A 15,918-nucleotide genomic window follows, 5' to 3' on the forward strand; every position below is an offset into this window, starting at 1 on the left:
AAAGGTGAAGATGTTTTAACGAGGACAGTGAACAATATTTATTATAACCTCATATTTTCACCTCACATTAAACATTATAATCAGCAATCGTGCAGACGTAAAGATCTACTAGACGATTTATCACATAATTTAGTTCGAGTTGATTAATAATGTAGATTAATTTAAACAGTAAAATAAAATATTATGTTGGATATTTGACAAAATGAACCATTAGTTGTTACGAAACAGTTTATAAACAAAGTTCATTCGTCAGTTGGCGACTTTACAAGAAGCTGTCGAGCGTACAGTTTTAGAAATAAAGTAAAACATAAATGTTGAAAACGTTGAACATAACAAGCAAAATAAACTGTTCTTTTTATGTAGTTTTTACAACCATCTAGCACCGAAACGAGTCATTTGTTTAAGCACTTTGTAAAACTGATTTCTGTCTTTGTTTAAACACATAATTCAAACGATCAAAGGAGGGGTAATGACCTTCTGTCGTTAAAAACTTTAAATAGATACTAATTATTATTGTTATCCTGAAAGATACATCTATGTTAATGGTAATAACACAGCAATAATTTCTTTCATTGTCGTTATACAAAGAACGAAATTTGATAATAATTGATATGACTGTCACGTATTACAGACGCCGTTTTTGTGGATTTTGATGAAGTTTGTCTTAACGTCCTTATGACCTTTTTGTCAGTCATACTTAACAGAATATTTGTCCTGCTAAAAACAATAAAAGAGCTTGAAATGTTAAAGTAGATAATGACGTAATTACATTTCAGAATTTTGATATTTATTTAATTCGCAATAAAGGTTTATTTGCAGGTTCAATTGATGGACTGATATAAAAATAAATAATAAGTATGAGACAACATCACATACATAACTCTGATCCCAATGTAAGTAGCTGAAGCACTTGTGTTATGGACAATCAGAAGTAACGACGGTACCACAAACACCCAGACCCAAGACAACATAAAAAACTAATGGTAATCTACATCGACTCGGCCGGGAATCGAACCCGGGACCTCAGAGTGGCGTACCCATGAAAACCGGTGTACATACCACTCGACCATGGAGGTCGTCAAATGGTGACTGACTATATTCATTGATTACTCTAACGTCAAAAATTCAATACTCTGTATGTATTTCTGTTTGCCAATAACAGGTACAGGATATAAAACATTTTAGATCTTTAGTGGCATCATCTTTTATAGCAGTTGAAAATTCAATCCAAGATAAATGAACTCATGTTACTTCCTACACAAGTGAACCAGCAAGCGGAATAGTATATCTATATAAAAAGTAATTACGTTCTATGTATTAATTTTAGTTCCAGTTTCAAGTTTGGCATTCGAACGTCCGACCAGTTGTAATATTCATCATTTCTCTGGCTTCAGTGACTTTAAATGCTACATGGAAGAGGTTTTTATTTTTCTTTTATTTATTCTCGCCTCGATTCTTGCCAGAACGAAGTACTCATAAAACTATACAGAGCTCCTTGTTTTACACAGTCTTTTATATTTCAACGGCCGTTTCAACTGAAAAAGAAAATATCATTTCCGTAGCTTAGATGATTGTGAAAAACTTAAGAAGCATATGTATTCAAATCGCTGAAGTTTGAACAGTTCCTTAAAAAGGAAACAATTACACAAAATTAAATTTGAGTTTTCACAATATTAGAAAGCGGTCTTCAGTACGATTTACCCTCAATGTTGAAAATCAATCGATCATTTAAATATTTTCAATGATTATTAGAGTTCCATCATAATATATCAAATACTATGAAATACTTCCAAGACATTAGTATTTTACGAAATATTAAACTAATTAAGGCTTTGTGAAATATTCTTGTGAAATATATCTTTGTACCTTATGAAGGTAATTAGGAACTGAGTGGAACAATAAATACTAGGGAGATGCTCATGAACTGGTGACAGTGAAATATACATAGACTCTGAGCTAATTACCGTTTTCTATTACTAAATAACGCTGCTTTTAATTAAAAATTGTTCATATATCATATTCAAGACAATTTTATAAAAATTTTTGTTCAAATTTATAGCATGCTGGATACTCTTGTTAAAAAGAGATTGGGGATTTAAATTCAAAATCTCTGATATCATCGTCATTATCACTTGTAACTCAAGCATTACGCTTAGTTGTTTCATACCGATGTACGGATAAATCCAGTGGGGTTTTTGTTACAGCGTCGTCCATATAAACAAAGATTTTATATTCAATAAACCAATAAAAAAGGTGTGGTCATAATCTTCACAGTAATATGATATTTTGTGCTTTCCATGGCACGCATAATGAGTGAGTGATTTTTATTTTAAAGAGGAAGTAAGCCTGGGACTTGTTGATGATAAGTGATAGATGTTATTAGATACTGAAGTTATGGCTCACGTACCATTCAAACAACAACAGTACAAAGTATGTTTAGCAGAAGCGACATTATAAATGTAAATAAATTAAATAATATTCGGACCTTAAATATGGACTTTTTTGTGCCATAACTTACAGTACAGATGCTTAGGACATGTTAATATAAACAAAAATTAAGCACATATATATATATAGTGGCGCTTGCTTGGGTTTGAACCCGATATCATCGGTTAAGATGCACGCGTTCTAACTACTGGGCCATCTCGGCTCCCCATCCCAAAACATATGAGCTATAAACAGTATAAGATTAATGTTTTCTTTTTTTTTTAAAGATTAATGTTTATAATACGCGATAGATGTACATAAAACAGAAATCATAAAACATACGTAGTTTGCCGGTAAAAAATTACCTGGATGTGGAAACAAATAAATATTTTAACGCACGCAATTTGCCCTAAAAACAATTTGAATATCACATTCCCTAACATAAAACGGCTGTAAAGGCGGTACGTCGTAATCCAAGCTGATACACTACCCCAGATAGAACGACTTCTAAAGCGACTCCAGCTCATGTAAGGCTTTTGTCTTTTAAATTATTGATCTTCCGTATATTCTGCAAAGTCAACTTCGAAATTCGTCTGAGAGTTTAAAACTGCCATAGCTTGACACACTTTGGTGATGTTCACTGCGACATTTGTATCGTGGTTGAGTATTTGCATTATTTTATTCTTACAAATCAGGAAAAGTATTAAAATTAACCGTCAAGAACAAGCATAGGCATTGCAGAAACTTTTTAGCTAGACTTATTTATGAATTGATTTTGTTGTGTGGATGACCTGCTGTTAATAATTTTTACGTATATCGAATATTTGGTCAAACAAAAGGGTAGCGACTGTAAATTGTCACTATTTGACTTTCCATTGGATTGTAATTTTGTCTTATACTTATCTGTATTATTAATTTCAGGTATTATTTATCCCCTGCCTATTTTTTCTGTTATTTATATTAATGACGATTCGAAAGTGATTAATTCTGAATTAGATAAAATATTTTTTAGAAGAAGTATATATAAAATATAATATATTTATTGTGTCAATTTGAGTGTGTAACTTTTGAAAAAATGTGACTGCCATTTTGAATTGAAACGACTAGAATTTCCTTATCTGTATTATATATAGAACATTTTGAATTGAATTTATTCAATTTAAATATTTAGAATCGTGATATTGATAAATAAAAATAATATCTAAGTTTTAATAAATATCGACCACTTACGGTTAACAAAAGATTTTAATAATTATGTGTTCATATGATCTGTTTTTTGGTAATCGTATGAGTCTTTCATACTAGATAGTCTCCATGTACCCTAAAACAACCGATGTATTTCAAGAATAAATAAATACACATAGATATAGATATTGATAGGGATGCTATCATTCAATTTGCATTAACATTTTAATAAATTGCTTATCCATGTACTGATATAATTATTAGACATTAAACGGCAACGTTATGCCTTGTCTCCAAAGAGTTTTCAGACGATACGAAAATTGCATCTCCGAATGTCCACGAAAGCACTCACGAGAACAGCACCTAATTCTTGAAACACGATACTTGAAAACGTACCTGCTGGGAACTATGTTAGTAGTTTTGTAGTACGAGTCACAATTCTTCGTTATATTTCCCTTTTAGTCCGCATGCTCTATTTATGGTGAGGCTATATATTAATTTTCTCGCAACGTTCATAGTTGCAATTTGCTATAGTACCCATAGGAGTGCTACAATAAACATATCGCTCAGCGGGGATCGTAATTCTGTCAAGTATCACTTGTTATTACTTGTTTTGACGTGAGATATTCAACGAACATCGATCATAGCCTAACTACGTAATTGAAACTGCCTTCATGTTGACACGCTGGCTTTATTACTATTGAAATTTCGTACAATGATTCATATGACGATGAAAAGTTTACAATTGTGTGAGTCGTTTTGAATTTTTATTGACATACCATTAAAAAATATTTATGTGTTTTATACGACTGATTTTTTTTTTTCAACTAACTACGAATCCATATCCATTTCTCGTCCAATTACGCAGGGGCTATTACGGTAATATCCCAGTAGATCAATATGATGGAATCTGCGACTTTAAAATCGCAAATAACTGGCCAATATTCTAATTGAATATATATAATACTTTCATTGATCGTGAAAAAAGTCATAAAAATAATAATTTTAAAATAGTCTTCAATCTGGAAGCTGGCGATTCTAACGATCTCTCGCAAGCGAATAAAACCAAATACAATACCGTATAAACCATACAAGAGCCATACCAAAACTCCATATGGCAGATTTGTAGGTCTCAAAAATATATACGCTGTTAGAGTTACTGCTGTTTAGGTTGCAGGGCTAGATAATTCATAGAGACAACTTGTATCATAGCATATTTCACTTTGTATTCTGAATAAGTATAACGTAAATTATATTTCCAAAAATAAATATATATTTTTAGTTCTCTGTGATATAAGGTTATAAGGTTTCCTTCAATTTATTTTATTCATTTTATTTTTCACATTCATTTTAATTTTCATTCTGTGAATCATAATTTTCAATTTTCTGGTTTAATAAATTTAGCTAGTATAATAAAAAATGGAGTAGTTGCCTTTGCACATTTTATTTTCTTAAGCATATCAATATGCATACTATGTTTCCTTATCAAAGGGTGTAGTTCACTAATAGAATAATCGAGATGGTAAGAAATAAGCAAATCTATCAATCGATTAAGCATTTAAATTTCCAATGTTGAGGCAGGAAAGTTCTCGTTACATAAGCAGACAATTATAAAGTAAACGAAACGAAATCGCCGCATCGACGCATCATGGCGAGGAAGCCAGAATTTGATGGATAAAAATCCAACACATTAGTAGCTAAGATTTCGCATCAGATCAAGTTGGTGGAATTATCTCCGATCATTTTCGAAAGGAGAGAAAACATTTGCATTATCTTCTAGTTACATCATTACAAATGCGATATATCTATTTATTGTAGTCTAGCAAAGTCTACTTATTTCGCGGAAAATAAGTCCGGTTAACAATTAGCAATAAAAAAACGACGCCCTCTGATATTCTTTTCGACTTTATTCCATTAACTTTAAAGTAGACGGTTCTATCAAATAATGTTTTCTTTCTTCAGTTAATACATTGCCTTGTGCTCAGACCACGATCTCTAACAAAACACTTGTTGCCAAAGTGTTTATTACACCGTACCGAGCAAAATCTCGTAAAACGCTCAAGGTGAAGTTTGATTGTTCCGAGCAATCGTACTGCAATAAGCACTTGTTCTAATGCGGTTTTGAGGCCAAACTCCTATTTACTTTTAACATGATTCAAATAGGTCAGCATACAAAGGATAAACAAACAGATAAACAGTCGTTTGTTTGGAAACTAGGTCTCGTCGCTGTATTGTTATACTTTGAATCATTAGTGTCTTATAAATTTTAGTATTCATTTTGAAATATCACTCCTTTAAGTCTTCACAGCTGTTTCGGAATTCACCACAATAATATTCACGATCAAGCCAAAATTATTTAATATAAGAACAAATTGTTCGTTCGTTTTATTTTAAATTTGGAACTGCTAATCATTTGTTTGCAGCTGATTGTGCAGTCATCGAAAACGTAATATATCAAAAGTAGTTTTTTGTCTCAGTCACACATTCCAGATGTGCGACAAAGTTGACATCTGTCCCACTTTAATGACCCCCAGAGGCACAATATACTAAACAGCGAACATTCTAAATTTTAAAGAAGCAAATCGTTCGATACATCGCAACGGAAATAGAAGACACATGATCCCGCGGGAAGTCGAGAGAAAAAACGTAAAGGAGAAACATATGACCTCATTTGTCGAGGCGTTGGAATTATTTATTACGTTTGATACTTCTGCCGTCGGCTTGCTCTTTGTCACTTACATTGTGATTTTAAAACGGTATTTTTTAAATTTCTTTGAGAGTTTCTCTGGAAATTTTCTATTGTATTCGAAATAGTTCAAGTAAATACAACTACTGAAAAAGATGTTTTAAAGAGATTACGATTAAAAGGTTTGTAGAATTTACAAAATTGAAAGTATTTTAAATGAAAATTTTGATGAATGATAGTATCTACATACCTATGTGCATCATACTACAACATAATTTCAAAACGATTTTTTTTTTTAAAAAATAAGTAATTATTTTGTCGTAATTAAAAATAATAAAATAACTTCATTAATAAAATATTTTTTCATATTTGAAAAGCGACTTATAACGTATAAATATTTAATTATGATCCACGAGGTTGCAATTATAATTTCTACCGTTATTAAACCTGCTTGGAGAACGTAAGGTTTGATTAAACTTTCATGCATTAATTTATTCTTTTAAAAATCGAATCCAAATAAATGTAAAAATACCAATCTTCAAATAACGAAATGATCTTGCCACATTTTTAAAATAAATTTTTCATCAAAACACTAATATGAATTTCGTTACGGACACCTTAAATTGCTGCTTTGTAATTCAATCACTTCACAAACTATCCTAGTAAAACCATAACATTTTAAAAATAACAAGTTATTGAAATTTGTACTCTATCTCCCGATGATAAGGTTGAATAATTTTATGTTAATTGCAAATATAAGTTTGTTATATTTGTATGCGTTCGCCAGATGCGTGAGCGCATTTGTAGCGACGACTAATGACTCTTTGGCGACGATGTAAACACTCGACGGTGAGCGCTGTCACAGTCATCACAGAGAGTTTTTTTTTTGTTTAAGTCTTGTTTACATTTACGAATGTAAAATGATGTAATATTTATACTTTTAAAGTTGTACCGCTCTTTCTTTGGACTTGTTATGATAATTTTTTAAAACTTTAAAATTACCGGAATAATGTATGACCTATATCACTCCTGGATAAATAAGCTTTCTGATGGTTGAAAAAATAATTATATCTACTTAGACTATCGATTACAAACATAATAAATTTCTGCTATTCCATAGGCAACTGACAAAAAATTACCCTCCGGAGGCTAATTTGATCTGGCCTATGATTAATTTATATACATAACATTACTATCAAATACCTAATTCGTTGTGTTAGCATCCGTAGCATCCTTTACAAGAAAATTCCTGAGCGAACTTTAATGATATTTCATGGCTCGTGTTTATACACGAGCTTCATATTTTTGACTAACGTGATTCAAGGGACCCTGAATGAGGATGTTTTCCTTCAGCACAGAGCCTTTAACGTATTATAAACACAAATTGAGCAAGTGAAAAATCAACGATTCTTGCTCAGAAATGAACCTGCGTTTACTTAAAATTTCATCCACTTTAGTTCCATACAGGAGAAGCTTTTCGAAACGTGCCCGGGCCCCGTGGACGGAGGGGTCTCGAAGAGTCAGGTTATGTGGGTTATGCTAGGCTATGTAGGTCGAGATGGCCCAGTGGTTAGAACGCGTGCGTCTTAACCGATGCTCAGCGGTGCAGGAAAACACCGTGAGGAAACCTGCATGTGACAAATTTCATAGAAATTCTGCCACATATGTATTCCACCAATCCGCAATTGGAACAGCGTGGTGGAATATGTTCCAAACCTTCTCCTCAAAGGGAAAGGAGGCCTTTAGCCCAGCTGTGGGAATTTACAGGCTGTTGTTGTTGATGTAGGTTATTGCAGGTAGGTAGGAGAGTATATGCTGCCAGATGTCCTGGTCCACGGTTGGTGAATGTCAATCTATTGGCCCATCTAATGTATTTTATTAATTGAATAATTTTTATTACACCAGTAAAAAATGATAATACCAAATTCAAATATACTTCCAATACACAAAATACTACACGTCTTATTTGTAGACAAGGTTTTATTTACTCAATAATGTTTCCATAAATTCTCCATAAACGCAAAAAAACAAAAGACATCCCGTAACGCGATACGAGTCTTAAATGTTTGCGAACGCTTTGTGTTTGCCAAAATCAAACACGAACATAGTGGCGTTCCACAAAAATACAAAAACTGATGAAGCATATCAAGATTTTACGATTATGGTCCCGTAGAGTGTATTAACTAAAATCGTTACCGATCTATAGCAGCGACGAAAACACATCACTATAACGATAAAATTTAGTACCGATTTAACGCTTTCTCGAAACGATTCTGTTATCTAAGAATATTGGTTAACAAATTACAATAAACTAAAAAAAAGACTTTCGAATATTTTTAAAAAGAGAATAATATTTTTTTGATATACATTGTATTTCTTATATTAATTTATAGAGTCGCACTTTTGGAGATATACATATTTATATAAAAATTCGAAATTCGAATCGTTTATTTTATTTCAGAAACAATAAGAGATCATGTGTGAGGTTCGGATAATTATATACTTAGTTCAAATGTAAAATAATAGAACAACCTATTATTGTAAAATATTATGTAATCGAATACCTATTAAATTGTAGGTATAAGATAATTTTGTTAACAATATAATCTCTTAAAAGAATAAAAAATACATTCTAAATATTCCATTATCTCAAATATAAAATCAAGACGTCGAGTGAATAGAAAATAACATATTAAGGTTTTAACTAATTGATACGTAACCCTGAAAGGGGAGGTAGTAGCGAAATTCAGAGCAAACAATAGCAAGCAGAAAGTCGAGCCAAGATTATTGGAGAATTTGTTTTAAGCCACTTGAGGCACTTGTAAATATTTGGTAAGCCTTTCTAAGGCCTTATGTTAAGAATTTCACCTGCCTTCTCCGACGTAAAGATTTAATGCTATTTGTTTTGCTAGGTTCGCAACGGGAAAATTGGATCTAAATAAGTCTTTCTTTATATGAATAAAAAATACCTTATTTTGTTAGATTGCTGATGTTTATTTTTTTCTTAAATATCTAATAAACTAGCGACCCGCCCTGACTTCGGGTGGAATGCTGATACTAAATATACTAAAGATTTTTTCTTTACTATATTGACTATGTATTTATATACGAAAACCTTACTTTCGAATCACTTTGCCTGTTAAAAATGGATCAAAATCCGATGCAAAATTTTAAAGAGCTAAGCATATATAGGAACAGAAGGTGGTAAGCGACTTTGTTTTATATACTATGTAATGATATCTTAAATAACAAAATGCAAAAATGTATCCCAGCCAGTATTTGACTCACTTCTGCACAAAATGTCTGACATTAAGAAAATTCTAGGATTAAGTCAGATAACAACATTTTTAAAGTAATCTGATAAAACTTTAATCTTATTCGGGCGAAATCGTAACGTGGCGTATCGATATTTAGAAACAGCCTTTAAATGTTTAGCTACAGTAAAGTCTTCTATTAAAGATTAAAGTTGTTAATGAGACACGATAGGTAAACGTTTTCCGATATTTCCAACAACAGTTGAAAATTATAGCCGTTATCTTGTTCTAAAATATTAAAATTGAAAATCAATTATATAAAAGTAATAATAATAAATAATAATATAAATACTAACATAAAACTTTTCCAAAATTATGTGTGATTTTTTTTCAAAATATGCATACACTATTTAAAAAGACACAGCATCTATAACAGTATACTTTTTTATTTATTTATTTTTATAAATATTGGATAACATCACATACAATACTCTGATCCCAATGTAAGTAGCTAAAGGACCTGTGTTATGGAAAATCAGAAGTAATGACGGTATCGCAAACATCCAGACCCAACACGATTTAGAAAACTAAGTTACTTTTTATAAATCGATCCGACTGGGAATCGAATCCAGAACCTCGGAGAGGCGTGCCCATAAGTACACACTACTCGACTCGAGGTCATCACACGTTATTTATTGAAATATTTTCACTTTTAAAAAATAAAAACTAGAAGTACTGTGACTATGTTTAAATACTTATAAATAATCTCGTCTAATAATATTATATTTTGTTAAATCGTATGTGAAATTAAAGCCAAGGCTACACGTGTTATCAATCAGAGCGGGGCGGCGTTTTGAGCGTTTATGAGAGACAGACAGACAGTCGTAAAACTCTTGATGAGGCTGATTGGAACCACGTTTGGGAAATAATCCGAGCGTTCATAGCTTTGCTTTTAATTAAAGGAAATGTTTAAGGATATGACGGATCTTAACAAACAGTGTTACTATCATTAATAAAGTTATTATACATTAAATATTTAGCAAATTTGTTGCTGGCAACATTACTTTAACTATGTGAATAAATTTATAAATATATTATAATATTTTTATTGCCATCTGAAAAAATGGATGTCATTTTCATTTATAGTAAATTACGAATAAAAAGATTGTTCATCGCCACATATTTTATAAATCGGCTGAGATTTAAAAATGGAATGGGAAAGAATTGAAAAATTGATTTAACTGTGCTGTTTAATGCGATTTTACTATTCGCTTCGCCGTTCGATTTCGAATGATACATTGTTTCAAAGAGGCTTTTAGATAAGACAATTTCTTTTCGTCTTTTGATTTTTCACACTTGCATTCAAAGAAGCATACTTCTTTTTTGCTTAGTTATTTCAAAATTTATTACAACTCTCAAAAATACATTCGAATTCTAGAAAGCAAAAGAACATTTTAAATATTTTCTCCCAGATGTATTTATTATATTCGATTTTTGAAAATAGAATAAAGAGCAACTTTCGTACAACATAATACGATGTTATGTAAAATTACAAATTAAAAAAAATTACAAAAAATAAAAACTACTTATGATTTCGTTAACTGTTCTTTTCTTCTCTATTCAATATTATATTGGTATGTTATTAATTTATTGCTTTAATATACAAATATATTGTATGTGTCGTATAATTATACCTAGAAGTTCAAATAAACTAATTATAAATACACCGTTGCTATCATATGTTATTGGCAGTTTCAGACTTAAGTACTTTGAAGCGATTGCTATACAAGTGAGGAATATGTAAATTTAAGCACAGCGTCGGTAACACTTGTATTTTTTTCGAAGATACGCGGAAACAGGTGATTGTTACTAAAAATACAATTTTTAAAATAAAAAAGCAAAACTAAGTATGACTAAAGTACATATCAAAACGACATCTAAATTTGCCAATTTAAACTCTAAGTTCATCGGTTTAAGACAAAAAATTGCACAAACATTAGCATTCCATCACGCGAACTAAGAAACTGCTCAATGGCAAATTACAACATTAATAATCAACCGCTTTTTAACTGCTACCAAAGATAAATGCCAGGTTTCTCCTTAACCGATACGTCAAATCCTGGCATTATACTGTCAATAATAAGTTATCCTTGCTTCGATACGGTTGCCGTGTTATTAACGTCAGAATGTTGATACCACACGCCACATCTTTCCGCGGACACGTCTTACAACCGCACGCGGCAATCATCATTACGAATCAATCGACGAAAGGCAGATGTGTAACAGTTACACTTCATCACTTGTCTATACCGTAAGGTTATTTAAAGATACTTTGATTGTTCGAAAATGAACTTAAATTCAATTATAATAGAAGTCATTTTCGCTTAAACATTTTTAAGTAGGAGATGGAACGTGCAAAGGGTTGAGTCGAAGTAGCTATCTCGAAATCATCGCGTGGATCCCTACATTTAGAATGTCACTTAATAGTGAACAATTTTGTTGGCAATAGCATCGATTGTGTTGGTGCATTCATAGGAAAATGCTCGACGGAATGGAAAATTTGTCGCAGCTATTATTCGCACTGGCGCTTTGGGCGATTAAATTCGATATGCGAGTGAGTTTTAGGTAACAATCGAAGCCAGAAATGGTTTCAATCACAAAACCGTGTGTGAACTATACGTTATAGATTGTACGGGCTGAAATATACTGAATTGTTCGAAAATTTTCGTTTTAATTGAAAGTGTATCAGTATGATGATAGTGAAAATGTCCAAAACATTTATATTTCAGAAATAGTCTAGATTTATGATACAAATATATTTCTCATATATCAATCGAATAAATAAATGGTTTATTAAACGTTCAGTGAATTGCAGCGTATAAGAAGAATAATAAATTCAATCAGATGTGTTGATACATAATAAAATAAGTTTGTAAGAGAATGAAAGTCGTTTTTATTTAGGTAACTATTTAATTACAAATTACATCTAGATGCAGCACTTGAGATATAAGAATTTTTGAAAAAGTAATGTATTATAAATTAGAAGAAGTTATCCTATTTAAAATTGATATTCAGGCGCCACTAACGGTAAAATTATCATATAATAAATAATTTCGAACACAAACATGGGGCTTAGCATCAGCAGGAATCTGAAAACGCTTAACCAGGAAATTGCTGTTCACACTTATTATATTAACTTTTAAAAATCGAATTCATTTGCTACTATTGTCGTCAGTTGACAGGTGTCAAATAAGTAACACACTAATTCGATCTTTTATTTTAAAATAATAAGCAATTTGGGATTTATTTATTTATTTCATCCAAATTATGTACATGTGAGTTACAATACCTGCCAGCAAGATATATTCCTTATTTTTTCACTGATATAATCACTGTATTTTTACTACGATTCAAAATTCAAAAAGTGACTGTTAGAAGACAAAGAATGGACTCATTAAAACAGTCTTTCTCTGCTATGTCTGAGATGTTTCACACTAGAATGAACGAGTTCCAGCACGAACTACAGAAGAACTCGAGTAGCAAAATTGCTGCGACCACTTCATCCATTGCTGCTGATTTTGAAGCTTCTAAAATTTTTATCATAGCCACGTTGAACACCTTACAACATCAGGTTGAATTCCTTAGAACGGCATTGGATCGTCAGGAGATGCGAAGAAGGCGCAAAGTGCTGCTCTTGCACGGTATCCCCGAGATGAAGACGGAAAACTTTAATTCACGGGTTGTGTCTGTTTTCGCTGAGCATCTAGATTTGCCGAACTTTTCCAGCTCCAGTATAAAAACGACGTATCGTTTGGGTCGCTCACCGACAAAAAAACCAAGGCCCGTTGTGGTTAAGTTCACTGATGTCGTGGTTCGCAACAAAGTATGGTATGCCAAAACAAAGTTGAAGGGCACGGGCATCACACAGTCAGAGTATTTAACTAAGCCTCGGCACGAGTTATTTCTTGAAGCCCGGAAGCGCTTTGGCGTCACCAACTGCTGGACCCGCGATGGATATGTGTACATCATCAGCCCAGACGGAGTTCGCCACCAAGTAGAGTGTCGGGGTGATCTGGAACTTATTCCTGTTGCGTCGAGGTCTGCAGTCGAGGAGGGTTCCCCAGCCCTGAGCCCAGGAACGGTGGTAAGGAGCCCTGAGACAAGGCTTCCCATTTCTCGTACAAGAAGAGCGGTTAAGAAATAACTATCTGGTACTCTGTCACTAAATTATTCAAATTCAACTGCACTTTTTCGCATTTCACTACTGTACTCTAATGCTGTATAAAATAAACATTTATAACTGTTGTTTAAAATATAGCTTCAACGTAGTAAATTTATTAAATTTCTACCCACTTACAATTTTTAATGTAAACGAGTAAACAAGTCTTATCTGAGCGCGCACAATATAAACGAACTTCACGCATATTATAATGCCATAGATTAGCGCTAATTTACTATTTCTTGTTGTTGTTATTTTATTATTAGATATTTTTATTTTTATTTCAATGTACTGATATTGCACTCGTTTATAATTGTTTTTAATTGTTTTGGTCTGTATTTTTTAACTAAAGTAATTATGATGTAATTTTAATTTTTATTACTTTTTTCTTTTATATTTTTTTTTCTCTTTTTTGTTTTTTAGTACTATTTTTTTTTTTTTTTTGTATATCTTACCTTTGGATGACCTTGCTATAATAAATAACTTGTAGTAAGGTGTTCAGTTCTGTTTTCGTCATTTTAGTTTATCATTGTTTTGTATGTAATCTTAGTTTTAAAAAAAATGAATTTTAACAAAAATAACTTATTACCTATATTATAAGTGATAACTGTAGTACTATAGATATAACATAATCGGCGTAAATTATTATATTTTAATTATTTTTGTTTATTTTTTGAGTGGGTTTTTTGACTCGTTTAGTAATATTTTGTGTCTTCTTTTTTTGTTATATGTTGTTGTATAACTACAAACCTGTAACTTTAAGGTTATTATAACAGGACTTTGTTGCTGGTGGGACATTGTACACTTTATAATTTTTTTTTTATACATTTATTATTTATTGTAATTATTATTTTTAGTTATTATATATAAATATATTTTTTCTTTCTTTCGATGACATGTCAAGATATAAGCCTCGATGATTCTTTTTTCTCAGTGTCTTCGTCTAATGAATTGAGCACAAACTGTAGCTTTCACAGTCTTCCCACTCTTAATGAAACATTTGATTCTGTTTTCTCGGATGTATTAAAAAACTTTAATATTATACACATCAATGCTCAGAGTATTCCTGCACATTATCCAGATATGTTAACTTCTTTTGATAACAGGAATATCCATGCTATTCTGATATCAGAATCATGGCTTAAACCATGTTTGTCCTCTTCATCTTATGTTCTCCCTGGTTTCCAACTTATTCGGAATGATCGTCCTAATCGTACTGGTGGAGGCGTTGCTATTTATCTTCGCTCCCACCTGTCCTTTACGATCATTGGCACGTCTAGGGCTCAAGCAACACCAGGAGTAGAATATTTAATCATTGAACTAGCATTTTCGAAAGTTAAAATTTTACTCGGTGTGTTTTATAGCCCCAATTCAATGATTGACTATTTTACTACCTTTGAATCCCTTCTAGACCAGTATATTCCACTGTATCAACATTCCATTATAATGGGAGATTTTAATACGTGCCTTTTAAAATCTGACTCTCGCTCTTCTCGGCTAAGATCACTAGTCCAATCTGCCAATATTCATATACTCCCTCTTTCTGCAACTCACTGTTTCCCTAACTGTACCCCGTCTCTTCTAGATCTTATTCTTGTTTCTTCCACAGATTATGTCGCTAAGCATGGCCAATGCTCTGCTGAAGCCTTCTCCTATCATGATTTGATTTATCTTTCCTACAGAATACGCCCCCCTAAAGCTAAATCGAGAATCCTTCTGCAGCGCAATTTTAGTGGTATGAATTTGGAGCATTTAAGGGAGGATGCTTTAAAAATTGATTGGAATGATGTTGTCACTGATTGTAATATTGATAACCGAGTGGCAAATTTCAACACAATTCTAATACAATTATATGACAAACATGCCCCTATTCGACCTGTTCGGCTTAGGCATCTTCCTGCTCCCTGGCTTACGCAGGACATTAAAACATTGCAACACAAAAAAAACATTGCTAAATCAAAATACAAGGCCGATAGTTCTGACGAAAATAGAATCAGTTATAAAAATATTCGGAACCGTTGCAACAGGTTGTGTAGAGATAAACAACGACGCCACATTCATAAATCAATACTCGACGAAGAAGATACTGGCCGAGTTTGGAAATTTCTTAAATCTATTGGAGTTGGGAAAGCACGTCATAATAATCA

At 32.2% G+C, this 15,918-nt stretch overlaps 1 protein-coding gene across 1 annotated transcript; it reads left to right on the forward strand.

Moving 5' to 3' along the window:
• The first annotated feature begins 12,954 nt into the window (after positions 1 to 12,954).
• On the forward strand, positions 12,955 to 14,071 carry LOC124543709. The gene has a single exon (XM_047121982.1). The coding sequence runs from the start codon at positions 12,998 to 13,000 to the stop codon at positions 13,754 to 13,756; it is 759 nt and encodes a 252-aa protein (XP_046977938.1). The 5' UTR covers positions 12,955 to 12,997; the 3' UTR covers positions 13,757 to 14,071.
• The last annotated feature ends 1,847 nt before the right edge of the window (positions 14,072 to 15,918 follow it).

The sequence above is a fragment of the Vanessa cardui genome, chromosome 3 (assembly GCF_905220365.1).
Source record: "Vanessa cardui chromosome 3, ilVanCard2.1, whole genome shotgun sequence".
NCBI classification, from domain to species: Eukaryota; Metazoa; Arthropoda; class Insecta; order Lepidoptera; family Nymphalidae; genus Vanessa; species Vanessa cardui.